This window comes from Panthera leo, chromosome E1 (genome assembly GCF_018350215.1).
Source record: "Panthera leo isolate Ple1 chromosome E1, P.leo_Ple1_pat1.1, whole genome shotgun sequence".
Taxonomy (NCBI): Eukaryota; Metazoa; Chordata; class Mammalia; order Carnivora; family Felidae; genus Panthera; species Panthera leo.
The window spans coordinates 59865715-59885590 of NC_056692.1; the positions used below are offsets into that span (position 1 = coordinate 59865715).

General features: G+C 62.5%; 1 protein-coding gene across 2 annotated transcripts in view; it reads left to right on the top strand.

Moving 5' to 3' along the window:
- Nucleotides 1-1552: 1552 nt before the first annotated feature.
- Nucleotides 1553-19876, top strand: part of BAHCC1 (BAH domain and coiled-coil containing 1) — a 59718-nt gene continuing 41394 nt past the window's right edge. For both annotated transcript variants that reach the window (XM_042916073.1, XM_042916074.1), the window contains exon 1: nucleotides 1553-1739. In XM_042916073.1, the coding sequence (XP_042772007.1) occupies nucleotides 1553-1739 (187 nt within the window). The remainder of the gene's footprint in view (nucleotides 1740-19876) is intronic.

The window sequence follows — 19876 nt, forward strand, 5'->3', positions numbered from 1 at the left end:
ATTAAAACAATGCAGGTTTAGGAGGTTAAGAGCGATATGCAGGGTGAGAGAGCTGCACACGCTCACTCACAGTGGTGCGGTTTTGTCCCCGGCTCCGTGGCTCCACGCTCAGCCCCGCAGTGCACTCCCTTGGTTGGGTGGGGGTGGAAAAGAAGGGAGGTGGGGGGTGTTTCTAAGTGTCCCTGCCGGGAGGTGGAAACCCATAACTGAGTCCCAGGGTCTGCTGGGGCCTCAGCCGGGACGAAGGGTGCACGGGGGCTGGCTGACTTTCCTCGCCCAGAGGGCCGAGCTGGCCGCCACAGACCCTGCTTGCCCCGGGCTGCCGGCCGCCGGGAGACCCGGGGCAGGCGCTGCAGGGAGAAATTCTATGGCCGATGTGGGGCGTAAAGAGAAAACAATTTCTGACTCTCAAAGCACCCCCCCCCCTCCCTAAAGTCCCCAGTCCGCAGAGGCAGATCCTGGGCGAATTTGATTGGGGGGCGGGGTAATTGTTCCAGCCTCGCTGGGAAGCTCCCGGCTCGGGGACAGCAGGCCGGGCACTGCGGCGTGGCCGCCCAGGTGACACCGGCAGCGGACGCAGACTCCTGGGACTCTGGGGAGCTGGCCCGGGGTCCCCGGCCCAGGGTCCCCGCTCGGTGCTGGGGACGGGGGCCTCGTCCCGTTGAGGGGGGAGGGCGGAGGGTTCTAAAGAATGGGCCGAAAGACGCATGGGGGGATGGGAGAAGGGGAGAAAAGGAAGGTTATAAAAAAAAAAAAAGTCTTGAGTTACAATCAATAAAATTACTCGCTTAATTAGCATGGTTATTCGGTTAAGCGGAATGTAGTAAAAGCTGGACCTCGGAATGACGGGGGAGAGGAAAAAGGCGAGCGTGGACCTCGGGCCTTTTCCTCCGAGACACCTCTGGGCAGCGGGGGAGGGGAGAGGGTGTGCGTGTGAGTGAGTGAGTGTGTGTGTGTGCGTGTGCGTGATGGCTTCGCAGATTTGGGTTTTTATCACCCAGCGGAGCCAGCAGCCTTTTGCCGCGGCGCCCTCGCCGCAGGGACCCGCGGGGACGCGGAGGGGAAGCGGCGAGCGCTGCAGCCGGGTTCCCCCGGGCTCCTCGGGGCCGAGCGTGGCCGGGACGGTGCGTGTGCGCGCGGGGACCGGGCGGTCCGGGGGCCCCGGCGCGCGCGTGAGCGGCGGGACACGAGCCGCGTGCCCCGGGCCCGGCCGCCCGGCCCGGCCCGGCCCGGCCCGGCCGCGGCTCCGGCCGGCGGGCGGGGCGAGGACCCCCAGGCGAGCCGAGCCCCCCGAGTCACCGAGTCTCTTGTGCTTGCCTCCGCAGACTATGGACCCGCACGGCGGCCGCCGGCTCGGCGCGCGGCCGCCCGCCGAGGAGCCCAGTCCGCCGGCGTGCTGACCGGCCCGCCACCCCGCCGGTGACCCCGGACGCCGCCTCCTCCGCGCCGCCCGCGCGCCGCCCGCGCGCCGAGCCGCCCCCGGGCCCCGGCCGCGCTGCTCCCCGGAGGCGGCGGCGGCGGGCCGGGGCCGGGGCCGGGGCCGGGGCCCGGCATGGATGGCCGCGACTTCGCGCCGCCGCCGCATCTGCTGTCGGAGCGCGGGAGCCTGGGCCACCGCAGCGCCGCCGCCGCCGCCGCCGCCGCGCGCCTTGCCCCCGCCGGGCCCGCCGCGCAGCCCCCGGCGCACTTCCAGCCCGGAAAGTACTTCCCGTCGCCGCTGCCCATGGCTTCGCACACAGGTCAGTGCCGGCCCGGGCGGGCGCGGGAGAGGAGGCCCGGCCGCGAGGTGGGCGCGGGCCTGGGGGACCGGGCGCGCGCCCCCTCCGCGGCTCGGAGCGCTTGCGGAGCAGCCTTCGGTTTCATTTCCCTGCACGGGCACCGGTGGCGGGCCCCGAGCGGGGCCCCCCGAGCCGGATCATCGCGGTTTAGAGCGGCCTTCCCCGGGGTCTCCGGGGTCTCGGAGGGGCAGCCCCGGAGCCGGCTAAAAATAAAGCCTTTCCCCTCCGGCCCCCCTCCCCCACCCGTTCCTGCAGAAGAACTAAATTCCGCGGAAACCTCATTTCTGCATTCTGCATTCACATCCTTAAGACATTCTGGGGCCGGGACAACGAGGCACTTTCTGCGGGAACAAAACGGCTGTTGTGACTGGGGGGCGGGGTGGGGGGGGCGCCGCGACCTGGCGGATTAGGGCGGTGTGCGCGCGGGGTGAGCGTTAATAGGGACTGCCGGTGTAAGACGAGCAAATCCTGTTTCTATATAAAGCCTTGAAGTGTCAGGGTGAGAATGGGTTTGCAGGGGCTGCGTGTGCTTTCACAAGTGCCTCTGGTATCCTGCTAAAGCCGGACAAAGCGTGGCCAGAGCGCGGCCCAGGCTGGCGGCCCGCGGCCCTGGGGGAGGGCAGCGCCGGGCGCCGGCCGGGCTGGGGGTGGCGCGGGACTGCCTCCGTATTTCGGTGCAGGCGAGTTCGCAGCGAATTTGCTCCAAGAGGAGGGAACTGTGGCTGCCCGGCGTTCCTGTCCTCTCGGATCCCCTTCCGGAGAGGGCTGGTCCTTGGCAGGGCTGACCCAGGCCTCCGGAGCCACCCTAACCCTCCTGAGGTGGCTTTGATATTACTGTTGAGCAAGGTCAGGGGAGAGGCAGAGCCGGGCAGCCAGTAGCGGAGGGGCAGCTCCCTCTAGGAGACCCGGGGTCACTGGCCAGCCGCCACAGAGTTTGCAGGAATGGTTTGGGGCTTGGTGTGGGGGCCTGCTGGTCACCCTTGAAGGCTGGCTTGCTTTTGTTTACAGTCTGTTCTAAACATCAGAAATGTTGTTTGCCGCTTTTTTTTGTTTGTCAATTTGGCAGTAACAGTTATTATTGCTAGCTTGATGAACTGTGAATACTAATAAAATTATATCTGCTTTAATGGGATTACAATTAGCGTGTGGATTAAAACGGATGGAAGAGTCGAGCTAGAAGGGAAAAAGTCAGAAGGGAGGGCAGTCAGAAAGGAAAACATAAATTTCCTAAAAAGAAAAAATATGAAAATTGCTTAATTACTAATGGGCTTTTAGCATTTACAACATGAAGAGATTCGGAAAGTTAGACGAAGGCAGGGAGTGGAGGGGCTGGGCTCCCGTGCCCTCCTGGAATCAGCCCCGTGCCGTTTCCTGCCCCAGCGCGAGCCTTCGGCAAGGCTGCCCTTTTTTTCTCTTCCTTGCTGTTTCCTCTTTCTATCCATTTCTTTTTTCCCTCTCTAGATTTATAACTCAAAAGAGGAAAAGTACTTGCTTGGGAAATGGGTGATTTAAAAATATCCGGCCAGGCTGTCCCTGAAGTTAAGTGTCCCTCCTGCCCCTGCTTTGGAGGTGCTGCCCACCCGGCTCAGCCCACACTGGGGGGCTGCGGCCCAGGGCTCACGGTGGCAGCAGGGACAGCACACCCCCCTACTAGCCCCTTCTCCAGGCTGCTGGCTTGCAGCCCCTGCTGAGGGTGGGAAGGCCGAGCCTGCAGGCTGGGGGATGGGGAGAGAGCAGCTGTACTCACCCCCCCCCCCCCCCATATGCCAGGCCCACTAGCCTAGCAAGGTAGTAGCATCACAGAAAAAAACAAGGGTCTGGAAGGGCCCCTGACACTGAGGCTTCCCCAGGGCTATCCCACCCTGGGGAGGCACAGCCAGGTGGGATTCCCCGTCAGTTCAGGTCACGGCTGCGTCTTCTGTCCCCACTCATCCGCCCACAGCCTAGCCAGGTCCTGGTCAGCCACCATGTCCCTTTTCTGCTGTTTTTGCTAGATGGAGGTACCACCAAGTCAGGTGGGAATGCGGTCGGGGTGGCCCGAACCATTGTCTTGCTCTTTTCAAGTTTGACCACGTGGTTCTTGGAGCAGAGGCCATGCTGGGTTTGGGAGATACTGGGTGGGCGCTGGCCGGGTGTGTGTCCTTGACCTAGACCCAGCCCGCCTCCCCATACGCAGGGTGCTCTAGAGGGCGCTGGAGGTCCCCAGGGCACCCTCAGACGGGGGGGCTGAAGGGCCACGTGTTCCCTGTTCCTGGAGGCCATTTCCACCCCCCTGGGGGACCAGAGAGACCTATTGTGCTTGGAGGTGTGCGACCCATTAGTGACAGAAAGGCTGGCCGAGCGGGCATCCAGCAAGAAACATCTGCTGCTGAAAGCCTTTTGAAATTGCTGAAAGCCAGAATATTGTATTGGTTTTTAAAATTTAGCTACATCAATTTTTTTTTTTTAAAGGAATTGTACACCAGATCACTTTGCTCTGGTCTGTATCTATATATGATCTAGTTTAGAAAGAAAAAAGTATAATTAAGTTAAAAAAATTTTTCCCCATTTGTGCACGGATTTCCAAATGGCTACTTTGGCGGATTCTTCTTCCCATTTCCACAGATGGCCTCGGATCCGCAGGCCAGGCCAAGGCTGCCGCAGCCGGCCGCCCCTCCCTGCTGCGACCGCCCCGCTGAAAGGAGAATTGTCTGCGCTTCTTGCTGTGTGCAGGTCTGACGGGGGAGTAGGGTCCAGTCGCCTCGGCCACCCTGGCCGGGCCCAGGGGCTCCGGCCACCAGGCCGCCACCCGTGCTGCCCCACCCAGTGTTTTCAAAATGTCAGCTTGAGGACCCTGATGGGACGTCAGGTTTCTTCCATTGTTTTTCTAAAAATGGAAGTGCTGGTAGCTTTAGAATCGGGCTGTACGATTTTATGGTAAAGTGCTGTTCCAGTAACCTTGTCACCAAAAGGTGCAATTAAAATGTTTGGAATCATTATTTTTAGTGCAGTGTTAGATTTTGTCTCTAATACAGATGGTCCGGAGGCAAAGCTGTGAAATCTGGGGGGGTGGGGGGGGGAGGAAAATCAACAACGCATCAACCCAAGATTTTTCATCAGTCCTAGTGCCCGGAGCGATTGGGGACCGCGCCTCTCTCGGAGCATTTAAAAAATTGGCAGCCTGGCCTGGGAGAAGCGGGTCCCCCACCGCCTCTTCCGGCCGGTCAGCTCCAGGCCTCCTGTATCCTCCTCTACCCATACCCCCTCAGGCCCATCAGGCCCAGCCTTCGAGAATCATCGGGCCTCCAGCCGAGGTAGGCGGAGAGTCTTGGTTTCAGTAATCTGGCTGTGGGTTGGCTTCTCCTCTTTACCTCTACTCTCTCTCTCGGGGTGTAAATGGTATAAATGGCCCGGCCTGGAAGCCAGGTGCCTGGGGCCTGGGGACGTTGGGAATAAATCGGGCGGCAGGTCCCTTCTGCTGGGAGTGCCGCAGACTCCTTCCCTGCTGAACGGGCTTCTGATTGCCAGCCTCGAAAAGAAAGAAAGCAAAACACACTAGAAGAAAAAAGATAATTTCCTAGTGTGAAAAGACCCCATCAAAGGTTCCCCCTCCCTCATCATGTGATATTTTTTTGTAAAGAAAAAAATACATTTTCGTAAATACCTCATTAACTCAATGACACGACGGAGTGTTTCTGCAACAGTTACCAACATTAAGTAGGTGTGAAAAGAGTTACTTTCTGAAGACTCTACCCATCCTGCTCTGAAAGTGACAGAACCAGACATGAAAGCGGCCGCCCAGCCGCAGAGCCCCGGGAATCCCGGCGGCCGCGTAGACCAGCCCGGCTGTGGCCGCCCTGCCCGCCCCACCGAAGCCATTTTTGGAATGTGGGTTTTTTCTCAGTGGGGCTTGTGCTGCCCATGTCTGATTATTGCCTATAAGGATATTCCTATAGGAATATTCAGGTCACGTGAGTAATAAAGCAAATTAGCCGGCGAGGCAGGGAGCGGCCTCGTACAGATAGCACATCTCCCCTGGAAAACACACGCACCCCCCCCCCCCCAAACGCTCCCCGGTTATTCTTAGAAATCTCCCTCCTCTGCTTCGAGACTGGGTTCAACAGCCCGCACAGACAGGACCGAACGCATAGGAGTCTGTTAGAATAACACGGATGAGGCTAAAAATACCCCTCAGAAACACACATAAAAAAGCCAAATCCAACAACAGAACGGGCTAAAAATATTCCAGGCTTTGGCAAAGAGCACAGAGTTAAATAAATTATACAAGAGCCATTCATGGGAGCAAGTTGACTTTCTCTCTTACGGGAACTTGGTTCAAGCTAATAAAAATAATAATTTACTGGCCACTGAGCTTTGCATGAGTTTAAATTTAATTGGTGGGGCTTCTGGCGTTTGTCACTTCTTGGCGATTAGTGGGCTTGTCCTAGCCTGGGGCAGGGTTGGGGGTGGGGGGCGCTGGGCCTAGGGTCCCTGGAAGCACAGGACGGTGGAGCAGGGCCTGGGTGAAAGGGTGGGGTGCCCGGGAGGCCGGAGGAGGAGGGAGGCCGTGGGTGGGGGTGGGGGGGGCGGTCAGGGGAGGCAGAAAAGAGACAGGCAAGGTGCGGCTAGTTTAATTTGATAAATGATCGTACACCTTTAAGAGTGTGTTTTAACAATCAAGATACACTCCAGCAAGTTGATAGGATGTTCGCTGTCAACTTACATATGTCATCAGAGCGGGCTGTGAGCGTAAATAATGTTCTAGAGTGTGCGGGATGCGTCGCGGCCTCTCCTGGAGCCCGCCAGGTAGCACCCCTGTCCTCTGGCCGGCGCTTCTCTCTCCTGGTGTCTGGGGTCAGTGGCCAGAGGAGGGCAGGAGGTCGGGGTGGGGGGGGGGCACTTTGGTCGAGGTCTTTCCTCTCTAGGGAGTTCCCGGGTCTCCCCGCCAAAATAAGAGCTGGGTGGGCTTGCTAGAGAAACCAGCACGCAAAGGCCTGGGGCCGGAACTGCAGCATTGGCTGATGTCTAAATTCAGCCGTTCTCAGGCATGTTAAATTTCCCGCAGGGATTAGGGTCAGGTAGTCCCCTTTGCACCCTCCTCTTCTTCCGTGGTTCCTCGGTGGAACACCCCCAGAAATCCCTGCAGGCCTTCCTGATCCCTAAAAGACTACACTTCCCAGGATGCCCCTGGGTCAGCTCCAGGGAGTGGGGAGGGGGGGGTTCCCTAGCACAGAGAGAGTTCAGCCAGTGCCCCTGGGAGTGAACTCTTTCCAGGTGGGTGGAGAGGGGCCCTGGGCGCCCCCCGTCCCCCGCCCCCCATCCCCCGCCCCCCCAGCCATCTTTCCCTGCATCCTGGAAGAGGCCTCTGGATATGAGCCCCCAGCAGATGGGAGCTGCCCTCCACCCCCTGGATCCTGTGTGGCCGCTGTCTTGATTGGCGTGTCCAGAGTCCCTGGGGGTCCCCACCGGGCCCCCTGATTTCAGCCCGTCGCCCGTGCCTTCCCTCGGCGTGGTCTTCTCAGAGGGGTCCGGTGTCTACGCGAGGGCCGGCGCGGAAGGGACGTGAGGCCTCTGCCCCGCATCCGGGCTGCTCTCTGTCACCTAGTGCCACGAGAAAACCCCTCACAGCCACGCTGTCGTGGTCTCACGTCCTCAGACAGCAGCTGCCTTGCCTATCAGCATCCACCCTGAGCGACTTCTGGCAGTTTCTAAGAAGAAAGCTTCCCCCAGGACAGGCCCCTCTGCAGGAAAGCCTGGCTCATCGTCACCTGTCCAGAGAAGGTTCTCAAACCAGTCGCCGCCCGCAGCCCGCTGGAGAGGTGGCCCTGCTGCTGCCCATTCTTCCTGGGGCCTTCGCATCACACGACATTCTCCACGCTGGCGTGGGGCTTTGGGACGCAGAGCTCACAGCCTGTCTGGCAGATAGACGCCTTGCTCTGCTCTTACCGCCCCCCTCCCCGCCCCGCCCCCGACTCATCCACTAGGGACCAGCTCCCGGGTCTCCGGCCCCCATTAACCTCTGGGGTCTCCCTTGTCGCACCAAAGACTGGGTACCACAAGCAAACCACAAAATCAGAGCCAGCCTGCGGCCTCTAGAAAATGTCCCGCAGCCTCCCGGCCGCGCCGACCGAGCTCGGGCCTTGGGAGCCCATGTGCGTGGGGCTGCCGCTCTGCCTTGGCTCTGACGCTCTGCCCGCTGACGTTTTTATGGGATAATATACCGTTTAGATCACGCAGGTCTATTTGTCAGTGGGCCGCCCCTGTTTGTTGTAATATATAATATTACTGCCTCCTGTGGCCCTGTGAACAGCTGCCTCCGGAGGCCAGGCGGCCGGTGGGAACTGGGCTACGCCCGCGGGAGGTGGGGGTGCTGGATTTGCCGAGGGCCTGGCGGGGAGGCGTCCAGCGCCCAAGCTGGGAGCCAGCCGGGCTGGCATCCGAGGGCCGCTGCAGCTGTCTAGACGATTAGGTTCCAGATTGGATCAGCCAGGAAGAGTTTTTCATTCTGACCTGGGGTGGGGGGAGGAGGAGAAGGGAATAAACAGGTGGGTTGGGTTCCCTGCCCCCTGTCCCCTCCCAGGCCCCCCAACAAAGAGTCCAGTGTCTCTCCATGCAAATGCTTTTGAGGCTCGGTGGGGGGACCCACTGTGTGCCTGGAACCGGATGGAAAGATGAAGCCCCCCCCCCCCCCCCCCGCCCTCCTCAGGGCAGGAACTTGGTTTTCCACTGGAAATTTCCAGAAATGGGGGAGGGGAGGAGAAGATGGGTGTGCTGTCCGCAGGAGCCTCTAAAGCAGCAGGCTGGGGTCCCCGAGGGTGGTCAGGGAGCAGTGCCTTCTTGGGGCACCCTGTCAAGAAAGTGAGTCCTGAGGTGAGTTGAATAAGAGCTCAACCAACCCCCTGTGCCGTCCTCCCAGGAAGGTGGTCTCGGCCGGGTCCCTCGGCCTGTCCCTCCGGGAAGCCAGGGGCTTTCCTCCGGGGGATGTCCACACCACAGGCAGCTCCGGGGGAGCGCACTGTGGCCCCCCCCCCCCGACCCAGAGGCAGGGGTGGTGGAGCACGGCTGGAGAGGGGTGAGAAGAAGGCCCTCTGGGGGCCCCAGGAACGGAGCCCAGGGTGGGGACAGCGGTGCTGGCAGTGGGTGGGGCTGCACTGCCTGCCCGGTGTCCACCCAGCAGCACTGAGTGACAGACTCCATCTCAGGCACAGCCCGTGTCCCCTTTGTGGACAGAGGCAGAGGCCCACCCTGTGGACCCCAGTGGGCCAGCCAGAGGGTAACTGGCTGTGCCCCCGGGGCCCGGATGCAGGCCACACCCTGCTCACCTGTGCTCAGGCCACCAGACAGGTCTCACTCTCACCCACGACCAGCCTTCGGGGAATCCCACCCGAATTTTGCACCCACCTGCCCAGTGACCTGAATGTGTGCGCTGCTCTGTCTCCCGCCACCTGCTCCGGGGCCCCTGCCGGGGTGGAGCCCCTTCGGGGCCCTCACTTACGGGGCTTGGACCTGGTGAGCTGCCCACCTCATTTTAGCTCCTTCCTGCCCTCTCGCTGTGGACCCCGGAGCCCCTGGCCCAGGCCCCTGCCTGCCGCAGGCTGTTCCCATGGCCACTGCACTGCCCCACGCACCTCTGCTTCCCTACCCCCTGCCCCTCCCGGAGCCACCCTCCAGCCGGTGCCTAGGCCGCCGGTGCCCAGGCCTTGTCCCCCGCCCTTGTTCTGATCCGCAGCTGGCCCTAGAGGGTCCCGGCCTCCAGAGCCCCAAGTGATTCTGCCATGCAGCTCTGCCCAGGCCCCCCAGCCCCGAACGTGCCCCCAGCTCTGCTCGGACTCCCCCTGTCCTACTCCGGAGGGCCTTCCTGCACCTGCAGCCCACCTCCTGCCCCACGTGCTCTGTGGCCATCCCAGTGCAGCCGCCCTGACCCGTGGCGGTGGGGGGTCCCTTCCCCAGTGGACGGCAGGGGCCTGAGTGTGGGGTGTCCGTGTCCTCTGTCCCCGCGGCCTGCCAGAGCTGGGCCACCCAGGATGGGGGAGGCCGTAAGGGGGGTGTGTGCCGTGCTCGGGCGGCACGTGTGTGCCTGTGGACACGAGGTCTCTGTCCTGCAGTGTCACCCCCACGCTGGAGAAGAGGGGAGACCAGGACCCTCTCTGGGGGAACCGACCTGGGGAGATGTGCCAGGGCCTACACTGGCCCTAGGTCTCCTCGCTAAAACCAAGCTGCCCCGCCCCCACACCCGAGCACGACGCGGGGACGCTTGTGCTGGCGGTGCCCTCCAATTGTCCCCAGCCTCTGCAGCCACCTCCCAGGGGCCAGGGCAGCATCTCCTCACCTTCCAGAAGCATCTTGTGTCGTTGCAGAGGCTCCCAAGCTGTGCCACATTCTAAAAGGTGTCAGAGCTGAGCAGGTTGGCACAGTGAGCTCTCCCCTGTGTTAGTATCACACCTGACGGCAGGGGTTGGGGGCAGAAGCCAGAGGCTTCACCTGGGTCACAGGGCGCTGGTGGGAGGGGAGGACATGCCCCTCCCCTCCCTGGTGGCCGTGTGGGTGGCTGCGCCCGGCAGTGGGATCACGGGTGGGGGGGGCAACCAACCAAAGGAAGATGAGAGCTGTGGAGGGAAAAGGGGGCAGGGAGAAGGCAGGGGTCGTGGGTCTCACCCCCTGCCACCGTGGTGTCTCCGTCCCGGACAGGCAAGCCTTCACACTGTGCCGCTTTGCTTTCTGGAGCTCGAGCCCTGGGAGGTGTGCATGGCGGGACTGGCCGTGCCCAGGCTTTCTGACAATCGGCAGCCCCAGCTCTGTCCCTTAGGAGCCCGTTAGAGCTGGCTGGACACATGCTCGTACACAGTCCTGCCTCAGGATGTGCCTGGAGGCCTGGAGACAAAGTGACAGGGCCCTGGGTCTTGCAGGAAGGGCTGCTTCCCTGGGGACAGTCAGGCAGACCTTCACGGGTCATAGTCCCCCCGGCCCTTCTCCGTGGTGTCTGTCTTGAGGTCCTGTGGTCTTGGGGCCTTAGTCTGACCACAGAGTTAGACAAGGGGTTCTGGGGGCGCCTGAGGGGCTCAGTCCGCTAAGCGTCTGACTCTTGGTTTTTGTCTCTGGTCATGACCTCACGGTTGGTTGGTTCAAGCCCCGTGTCAGGCTCTGTGCCAATAGTGTGGACCCTACTTGGAATTCTCTCTCTCCCCTGCTCCTGCTCCCTCCCCTGCTCCTGCTCCCTCTCTCTCTCTCAAAACAAAAAAATGAACTTTAAAAAAAACTTTTAAAAAATGCATTCTGGCTCTTGCACCCCAGCACTGGGGTCCTGCCACCATCCCCGGCACTGGGGAGGTAGAGACCCAGGTCTGGGCCGAGCGGCCTGCAGGTCCTAGAGCCCCGCAGCGTGGTGTGGGTGGCTCTGGGTCGGTAGATGGAGGGGACACTGGGGATCTCTCTCCAGAGCCCACAGGGAACTGTCCAAGGTCAGAGGCAAGATGGCCCCGGGAGGCTGGGCAGATGACCCAGGGCAGGGCTGTTCTCTACCTGGGGCAAGGGAGGCTCTTGGGGTCACCCTTGGGCTCCTCAGCCTAGGTGCCACTGCATCCTGGAGGGGCCCTGCCTGTGAACCGACCCTGAACCCCCCAGGCGGGTCAGCAGGGAGAGATGCATCTGTGGGCACCTCTTCCCTCGTGAGTGTGCAGAGATGCGGGTGGTCGCGGCCCAGGACTCTGGCCTGGGGCTGTGAGTGGACCTATGTCTCTCCTCTCCCGGCCTGTGTGTGTCCCGGGCCTCCCCGAGCACATGTGTACCTGGCAGGGCCTGAGCAGGACTCCACAGCCAGCCTCCTTTCTGCTCCCCCTTTTCTATACCCCCAAACCCTGGCCCCAGACAGGCACCTGGGCCCAGACTTGTAGTCAGTTTGGGCCAATGAGAGCAAGACTCAGCAAGACCCCGGGGCTGGGGACACTTGCCGGGGGGGAGGTTGGGTGGCGGCCACCGACTGCCAGACAGGGAGGGTCACCCAGCCACAGCTGGCTGGCTCTGTCCTCTGCCACTCAGGTCCTGACTGAGCACGAGAGGCCCGGAAACTCTCAGGTTAGCGCCTCCCTCCCTCCCTCCTTTCTCCCCGTCCTCCCTTTCTCCTCTGGCTCTCCAGCGGGGGGCTGCCCCGTGGAGCCGAGCCTGTGTGCTGACCTGACCCAGAACACCAGCTGGGCTGCAGGCCACCCCAGCCTGCGGCTCACTGAGGTCCTTCCCCACAAGCCCCCCTGCACCTGTCCCTGCAGGCCCTAGTCACTCTTCCCTCCCAGCCCCTTGCTCCTGTCCCTGTCCTGTCCCTGTGCGTGTGCTCAGGAAGGTACCTTGCCCTCCCCTGTGGCACTAGCCCGGGTGCCTCCTCCTCTGCACTCCCCAGGGCCCTGGCGGCCAGCAGGTGGTGGGTTCAGGACCCAGACATGGATGAGAACGCGGTGAGGGCAGAACTGGGCCCCCAGCTTCTTTTTTTCTTTTTTTCTTTTTCATTCATTCATTCATTCATTCATTCATTCATTCATTCATTTTTGAGAGACAGAGACAGAGCACAAGCGGGGGACAGGCAGAGAGAGAAGGAGAAGCAGAATCCGAAGCAGGCTCCAGGCTCCGAGCTGTCAGCACAGAGCCCGACGCGGGGCTCGAACTCACAAACCGTGAGATCATGACCTGAGCTGAAGTCTGACGCTCAACCGACTGAGCCACCCAGGCGCCCCAGCCCCCAGCTGCCTTCTGGCCTCAGCGGCTTCTTGTAGGAAGGTGACAGCAGATCCCTTTGTCCCCGGCCTGTGTGCCCTGCCCTCCTCACCCTGCACAGGTTGGGGAGGGGGAGGGGCTGGACTCCGGAGCCTGCAGGACGTGTCCTGTGTCCCCATCCAGGCAGCCCATCATGTGCCCCAGCCACCCCGGCCAGCAGGCCGCCTGTGGGCAGTTAGCCTGAAGCTGGTCCCCTTTTTGAGACTTTTTGCATCCCTTTGGGTCTCCTAAAAATAAGGTTTTAATTTATTTTAAATTAACATTAGAATTAAATCTAAATTAAGTTGTAATACATCTTTAGGCCAGCTCTTGAGAAGCCCTAACCGTGTGTGAATACAGATAAGACCGAGAAAAGTTGGAAAGGTGCACATGCGGCTGCCTCGTCCTTCGTAACCTGTTGCAGATTTGATGACAAGCGCCTACGGTGCTCCGGCTCTGCTAGAAGGGAGGTGGGGGGCACCTCTGTGTGGCCGGGCTGGGAGGCTGCCAGCTGGCCAGGGCGGGGCTGGGACACTTCCCACATAAACCCGGATCTCTGGCTTGTCTGCAGAAGCAGATCTGTTCCCCGAGTTGCCGACTCCCCTCCTGATCCTCCCTTCCCCTTGCTGAAGCTTCCTTCTCTGCTCCGGGCTCCAGTGTAAATGCTACAAAAACCCTCTGCACTTGGGTTCCAGGGCTTCTCTGTGTCTTAGTTAGCTCCCGCCGTGTAACGGATCATCCCAAACTTGGCAGCTTACAACGGCGAACGTTTATTGTCTCTCTGTTTCTGTGGCTCGGGATTCTAAGTGAAGGTGTTCGCCCGGGCTTCAGGCATCTCAAGGTTTGGCTGTGGGGGACCCGCTTCCAAGCTCCCCCTGCCCCCCCACGTGGCTGTCACAGGCCCCAGTTCCTTGTCGACTGCTGGCCGGTGACAACGGTTCCAAGGGTGGTGAGCAAGGCGGCAGCCATGGTCTTTTTATGACCTGATCTCCAACGGGTGTTTTCTGTTCGTAGAAGTGAATCTAATCCTGCCCACGCTCAAGGGGAGGGGGTTCCATACAGGGGTCAGGGCTCGTGGGGGACCCCACTGGATCTGGACCCCCCCTGAGGCCATAACTGCCCCAGTATGCCAACTACTCCCAGGTCCCCTCTGCGGCCCGGGCCCTCCTCCTCCAACTGCTGGCCAGCCGAGGCCCCCACGTTCCCCGGGCTCCCTGCGTGTGACCCGGCCCAGCCACTGGAGAACTCCCTCCCTCTCGGCCCCTGCCCCCTCCTTGCTCCACAACCCTGTCGTCACTTGGTCACGGGGACCCCGCTCTGGCCCGTCCCCTTCAAAAGCCCCATCCCTGCTTGGCAGAGGGCCCTCAGACAAGCGTGGGCCTGCTTACCCCACTGGCCGGGCGTGTTGTCCACAGAAGCACGGCATCATCTTCCCACCTGTGAGATGTCTGCTCCCAGAGATGCCACCACCAGGCCAGCAGGCTGGTCCCAAAATAGCCTCGAGGACGGCGCAGGTCACCGAGAGATCCAAGGGCCACTGTTGGAGGCCAGGGTGCCTGGCCTGCGGCTTCCTCGGATCCCAGGCGGGGCCTGGGTGAGGGCGGGTGACCCCGCACTTTGCGGGCACTCGGTAATTGTTTGTCTAATGAATGAGCCTGGTTAGAGTTTCACTCTCCGGACGGAGCCCGGGGTTCAGGCTGTGGCTTGGGTGACAGGGATGTCGCACCGTCAGGTCCGGGCAGCACTTTGTGCTGTTCCGGAACCAGCCGCCTGCTCTGTGCCGGTGCAGGTGCCCTGGGCTTACCTGGGCCGCCCCCTGGACCACCTGGAGCCAGTGCAGGCCCTGGGTCCCCCTGAGGAGAGGGGAGCTGGCCCCGGGCTGGCCACCGCACAGGTAGCCAGAGGTCATGGCACATTTGTGGCCTCTGACCCTCGGAGGCTACGTGTGGGGTGTCCTCTGGGGGACCTTGTCCTGTCTGGGCAGCCCAGCGCAAAGCCCCCTCCCCTCCTTTGCACAGGACACTTGCTGGGAGCCCGGGGTGTGAATTGGGCAAGGGGGATCACCCTCAGGCTCGGGGACGAGCCTCCTGGGGCAGATGGGGTCCAGGTGACAGAGGCTCAGTGACACCACTGGTTTGCCCTTGGTCACATTGGGAGCAATGCGGGAGCACAGGCCTCCAGGCCGGAAGCCCCGGGCTGGTTCTCTGCCCACGTGCCTCCTCCCTGGACCCGTGCAGCCCACCGCCCCCCACCCCGGCCCCGGCCCCAAGCGGCTGGGCAGCCAGGGAGCACTGGGCAGGGTGCCAGGTGGCAGGTGAGCTGGGATGGGGGGTTGGCCGCTGGGTTTTCTGTCATTTGGAAGCCCCCGCTGGGCTGGCCCTGGCCTGGTCCCCCACGGCCTCCCCTGGGCTGGCCTTCAATCTGGCCCCATTCCAGAGGCCTCCCCTCCCACCTCAGGGCTACTGCTCTGTCCTGGGGGCGTCTGGATCAGTGGGGTGCAATTTCCCCATCCCCACCTTGCCCTGCACTCCAAGAGTCCCCAGAAGCACCATCGTTTTACCTCTGAGGAGTGAGTTTTCCTTCTACTTACGCTGTTCTTTTTTTTTTTTTTTTAACGTTTATTTATTTTTGATAGAGATACAAAGCGTGAACAGTGGAGGGGCAGAGAGAGCGGGAGACACAGAATCTGAGGCAGGCTCCGGGCTCCGAGCTGTCAGCTCAGAGCCCGACGCGGGGCTCGAACCCACGAACCGTGAGATCATGACCTTAGCCGAAGTCGGACACTCAACCGACTGAGCCACCCGGGCGCCCCGTGTTCTGACTGTTCTTAGAGACTAGAATATCTCATCTTGACACGTGTGAGGGAATGGGGTGCTTCGTCAAAGTGGCCTGGCTGCAGGAAGACACGGCGAGGGTGCGGAGAGCCCCCGGTGCACACCCGTCCCCTCCCCGGGCTGCCCTGCGAGCCCTGTGGGCCAGGAGGGGTCTACACCCCCCACCAGGAGCCAGCAGGGAAGGGGTGCGGAGGGACGGCCCCTCAGAAGGTCGGGCTGCCCAGAGGTCTCGGCCAGGAGAGGCCCGGGGCCTGGGTCACTCGGGACCCCGTCTGTTGGGAACATTGGACACGGGTGCTGGGCAGGCCCAGATCCAGGCTCCCCCCAGGGTCCCCTTGGGGATTTGGTCTCACGCAGGCGTCTCTTGGACGAGTCACATTGGCTCTCTTGGCAGAATACTGCCAGGCCTCCACGCGGCCAAGGGCATCGGCTTGGTGGGAGCCCCTGCTCTGACCCCCACCCCCCCACCCCTGCACGGTGGTGCAGTCTGAGAGAGGAACGGCATTTCTGGTTCATTAGACCCCTGCCTCTTCTCCACCTCCCTCCCCCGGCCCTCGCATCCCACACCCTGCAAAGCATTTGCGGGCACTGCTCTCAGGACTTCTGTTCCTTTCCACGTCCCCAGGCTCTTCTACTGTGGGCATTTGCCCCGGGTTTCTCTCTGGCTCTGTGCCCTTCCTGCCAGGTCCCGTGTCCCCTCCTTCAGGAGCCCCCTGCCATGAACAAAGCGCTGTGGGCCAAGAGACCCTTCTGGCCCTGAGGGCAGCCTTGCGCTGACTGGGCCTGAGGCAGGACCAGCTTCCGAGGGGCGTTGGGGTCAGGTGGCCTCACCCTGGTGTTCCTCAGCCCGTCCCTGCTGCTTTCTGGTCTCTGTTCTCCGTAGGGTTGAGCTGCTGGGACCCTGGACTCGCCAGGGGCCCGTGCCTGGCAGCGGGCCTCTCCCTCGGGGCCCCGATGGGTGTTTAGTGCCTGGACGCACTGCCGGGTGCCGAGTGGAGGGCTGGGTCGGGCTGGGTTTCACAGAGGAGGCCGAGTGCACACTGAGCCTTGAGAAAGAGGCGGGAAGGGATGTATTCTAGAAGGGGCAGCCCTAGAGCGTGAGTCCCCACGTGGCTGGATCGAACCAGACCTAAAGGAGGTGGCTGGGAAATGAGGACAGAAAGTCAGTACTGGCAAAAAAAAAAAAAAGGAAGGAAAAAGGAAAGGGGCATCTGGGTGGCTCAGTTGGTTAAGAGCTGACTCTTGACAGGCTGTTCCATGCAGTGACCCATGGAGGTCTCGGTGCCCCTTCTGGCCCCACTCCAGCCCGAGCCAGCCCCGTTCTGGGAGTCAGGCCCTCGGTCCCCGGTCCTTCTCAGGCACGAGGGAGCAGAAGCTGACCTGGGTCCTTGCAATGGCCGGGCAGAGCTCTCCCAGCCCAACATGGTAGCCGGCCCCATGGCCGGAGGTAGTGACCCCAGTGCTCACGGCCGTCCCCGCCCGCTGCCCCATGGCCACAACTCTGCTGGAGCTCGCTGACGCACACTAGTGCCTCTCCCGCTTGGCTGTGGGCGCCAGGTGCCTGGTCAGCCTGTAGCCTCACTAGGTGTCTTTGGGAGGTGTCTCCAGACCCCTCCACGCCCACCCAAGCCAGCCCAGCTTCCAGGCCTTGTGTCTGGACCTGGGCTAGATGTGGGGTGTCATCTAGGATGTTCCTCACACTGGGGAGATGTGGCGTCCCCAAGGGCCCCATCCTGAAGCTGCCAGGCTCCGGGCAGGGCGAGAGTCCTGCATTTACTTGGGGCAGCAGAGGGGCTTACGAACCCAGGCTCGGTGATGCTTTAGCCCGGCTCTGAGTGCCGAGAGAACCACCTCCGTGGCCAGCAGGCTAGGGTGATGGCGTGGGGGGCCTGTGCCCCCGACAGCTGCAGCGCACATGCCTTCTGCTCCGGGGCCAGCACCCAGGTGGGCATGCAACAGGGGTGGCCTCTGGGTGGGGGTGAGGGGTGGCAGGAGAGGGACAAGTCGTGCACCTTGATCTGGGGGCGGTAGGAGGGATAAACAGATGGAGAAGTGGATAGATGGATGGGTAAATGGAGGGCAGGATGGATGGAGGGAAAGAGGGAGAGAGGGATCCACAGGATGGGGGATGCACCTGGGGTGAACCTGACCCCAGGTGGCCTCCAGCCAGCACCTGCCCCCCACCCCTCAATTTCTCCGGCTGTGCTGGCCTCGGGGCCTCTGCCCAACGCAGCCAGTGGTGTTGCCTTCGCGAGGCTGGGGCGGGAGGAGGAAGATCACAGTCTCTGGGCCCCAGTCCACTGCCAGGCCACACAGGACCCGGTGTCTGGTCCTCTTGGCTGGCAGTGCAGACTCACCGCCCCCAGGCATGGAGCCTTCCCATGAACGTGGTCCCATCGGGACCCGCCCATCGCGGTCTCCATCCCGTGCCGGCAGGACCAGATCAGACCAAACCCCGAGAGCAGACCTGCTCGGCCCTCTCCACGCCCCCCCAGCCCACTTGCCTGCCCTCCGGAGTGTCCTGGAGGGGGACGTGCTGGCTGCCCCACCGGGGAGAGTGTGCAGGGAAGGAAGGCCGTGTGAAGAGAAGCGAGGGGGCGGCCCTCAGCCGCTGCTGCCCAGACCCCCCGGCCGAGGGGCCCTCTGAGTCACTCTCAGCCCCGAGTCCTAGGGCGGCCCCTTCTGCCCAGCCAAAGGGCTAAATTTACCCTTTTAATAAGAACCAGACTTATATCCGATTTTCCTTTTCTTTTATTAGTTCTGGGCTGTTGGTGGTTGGGCCTCCCCTGTCATCTTGCTTCCACGTTTGTCGGCTGGGTGGCTCAGCAACCACAGAATTTTCCTATTATGGCCTGAGAACTGCTGCCTTTGGGCCAACCGGGGCTTCTGGAAGGTTCTCCTGGGCCAGCAGAGAGGGGCTTCCCATGTGACACACTCATGTTTCTGGGCTGTCTCCACATCCTAGGGCTGGGCCGGCCAGGAGGTTCACCCACGGCTTCACAGTCCTGCCTCCTCCGCCCGTCCCTCCTCCCTCCCTGTGCCCGTCTCAGGTTCCTCTCGTCCGGCCAGCGTCTCGGAGTCGTGGACGGCAGCCGGGATCCTTGGGAGGAGCCCTCAGGGACTCCTAGGGGCCGTGGTAGCAGCAGGGCAGACCCGGTGTCTGGTGGGACGGAGTGAGGGAATGGGCCAGACAGGCCAACATCTGGGGGCGGCCAGCTTGTGGCCGGAGGGGACCGCCCCAGATCTGGACGATGCGTGGGTCCTGGATAGCCTGCCCTGCGGGGGGGGGGGGGGGGGGGTCACAGATCAGAGGGGACTTCATGCCAGTCTAAGCTGCTTCTCCACCGCAGAGGGGGGTGGGCTGCCTGTGGGGAGGCGAACTTGGCCACGTGGCCTGCCAGCTGTCCCCCAGAATCCACACGACTCCTGGAGCCACTGTCAGGTCCGGGTGGCTGGGGGCTGAGCAGCCGGCCTGGGGAGGGGCCTGCTCCCGTGCAGCAGGGGCTCGGGCTCGGGGGTCTCTAGTTTGGTGCAGACGACAGGCTAGGGTCCCCTTCCAGCACAGGTGAGCCGGAATGTGCTCCCACTGCCCGGGGCGGGGGAGGAGGTGGGCAGGGCCCGGCGGCCTGCGGCCCCTCCCACGTCACCCCGGGGGCACACGGAATCAAAGGTCGGGGGCCTTTTCCGGGGCCAGTAAGGGGACCAGTCTGGTGGGGGTCTGACCCTGGGAAGCGGGTCTTTGAGGCCCCCCTCTCGCAAGAATCGGGTCAGCCACCTCGTGCGTGTTCGGGGCCGTGCCTCAGACACGCGTGCACATCTGTGTCCTGTGTGCACGCCCGTAGCCAGCATGTACACCCGTGGCCACGAGCGCGCGCCCGGACACGCCCCGTGAGCGCCCACACACGGTCACTGTGCTGCCTCTGTACACGCGCACGCGTGTGCCCGGGCCAGCGGTGGGTTCCAGCCGGGCCGGGACCGTTCTTGGGTGGATCTCCCCCCGCTTGCTTCCCAGCCTTTCCATCTTAGTCCGTGCAGGACCAGGGCTGAACGCCGATGGACACTCTCCTTCCTTGTCCCCTGTCCTGGAACGGGAGGCGTGTGGCCAGGTCCCTGGGGCGGACCTCCTGCCTCCTCTTCTCTGACAGCTCCCTCTAGGCCTGGCTCAGCACAGGAGGGGCACTCTGGCCCCCCAGGCGGACTGCCTGTCCCTCCAGTGTCTCAGCAGCCTCTGGTGTCCTGGGGGAGACCCCGGGTGCCCCCCGCGCGCCCAGGTGGGCCCTGCAAGGCCTGAGGGAAGTGGGGAGCCTGAGCAGGTATGAGCGGGAGGGGGGGAGCTGGGGAAGCCCCGCCAGTAGCCAGTCAGCTGGGCTTCAGGAGCCTCAGGAGCCCTGAGAGCCCGGGAAGGGCTTGCTTCTCGGAGGCGGCCGGCAGCCATCTCGGTGAGGCCTTCGCAGCCCGTGTCACGGTTTCCAGAGAGGGAGGATGCCGTCCCCGTGGCTCACGTCAGACACAATAAGTGCCCGTTCTGCCCAGCTCTCGGAGGCC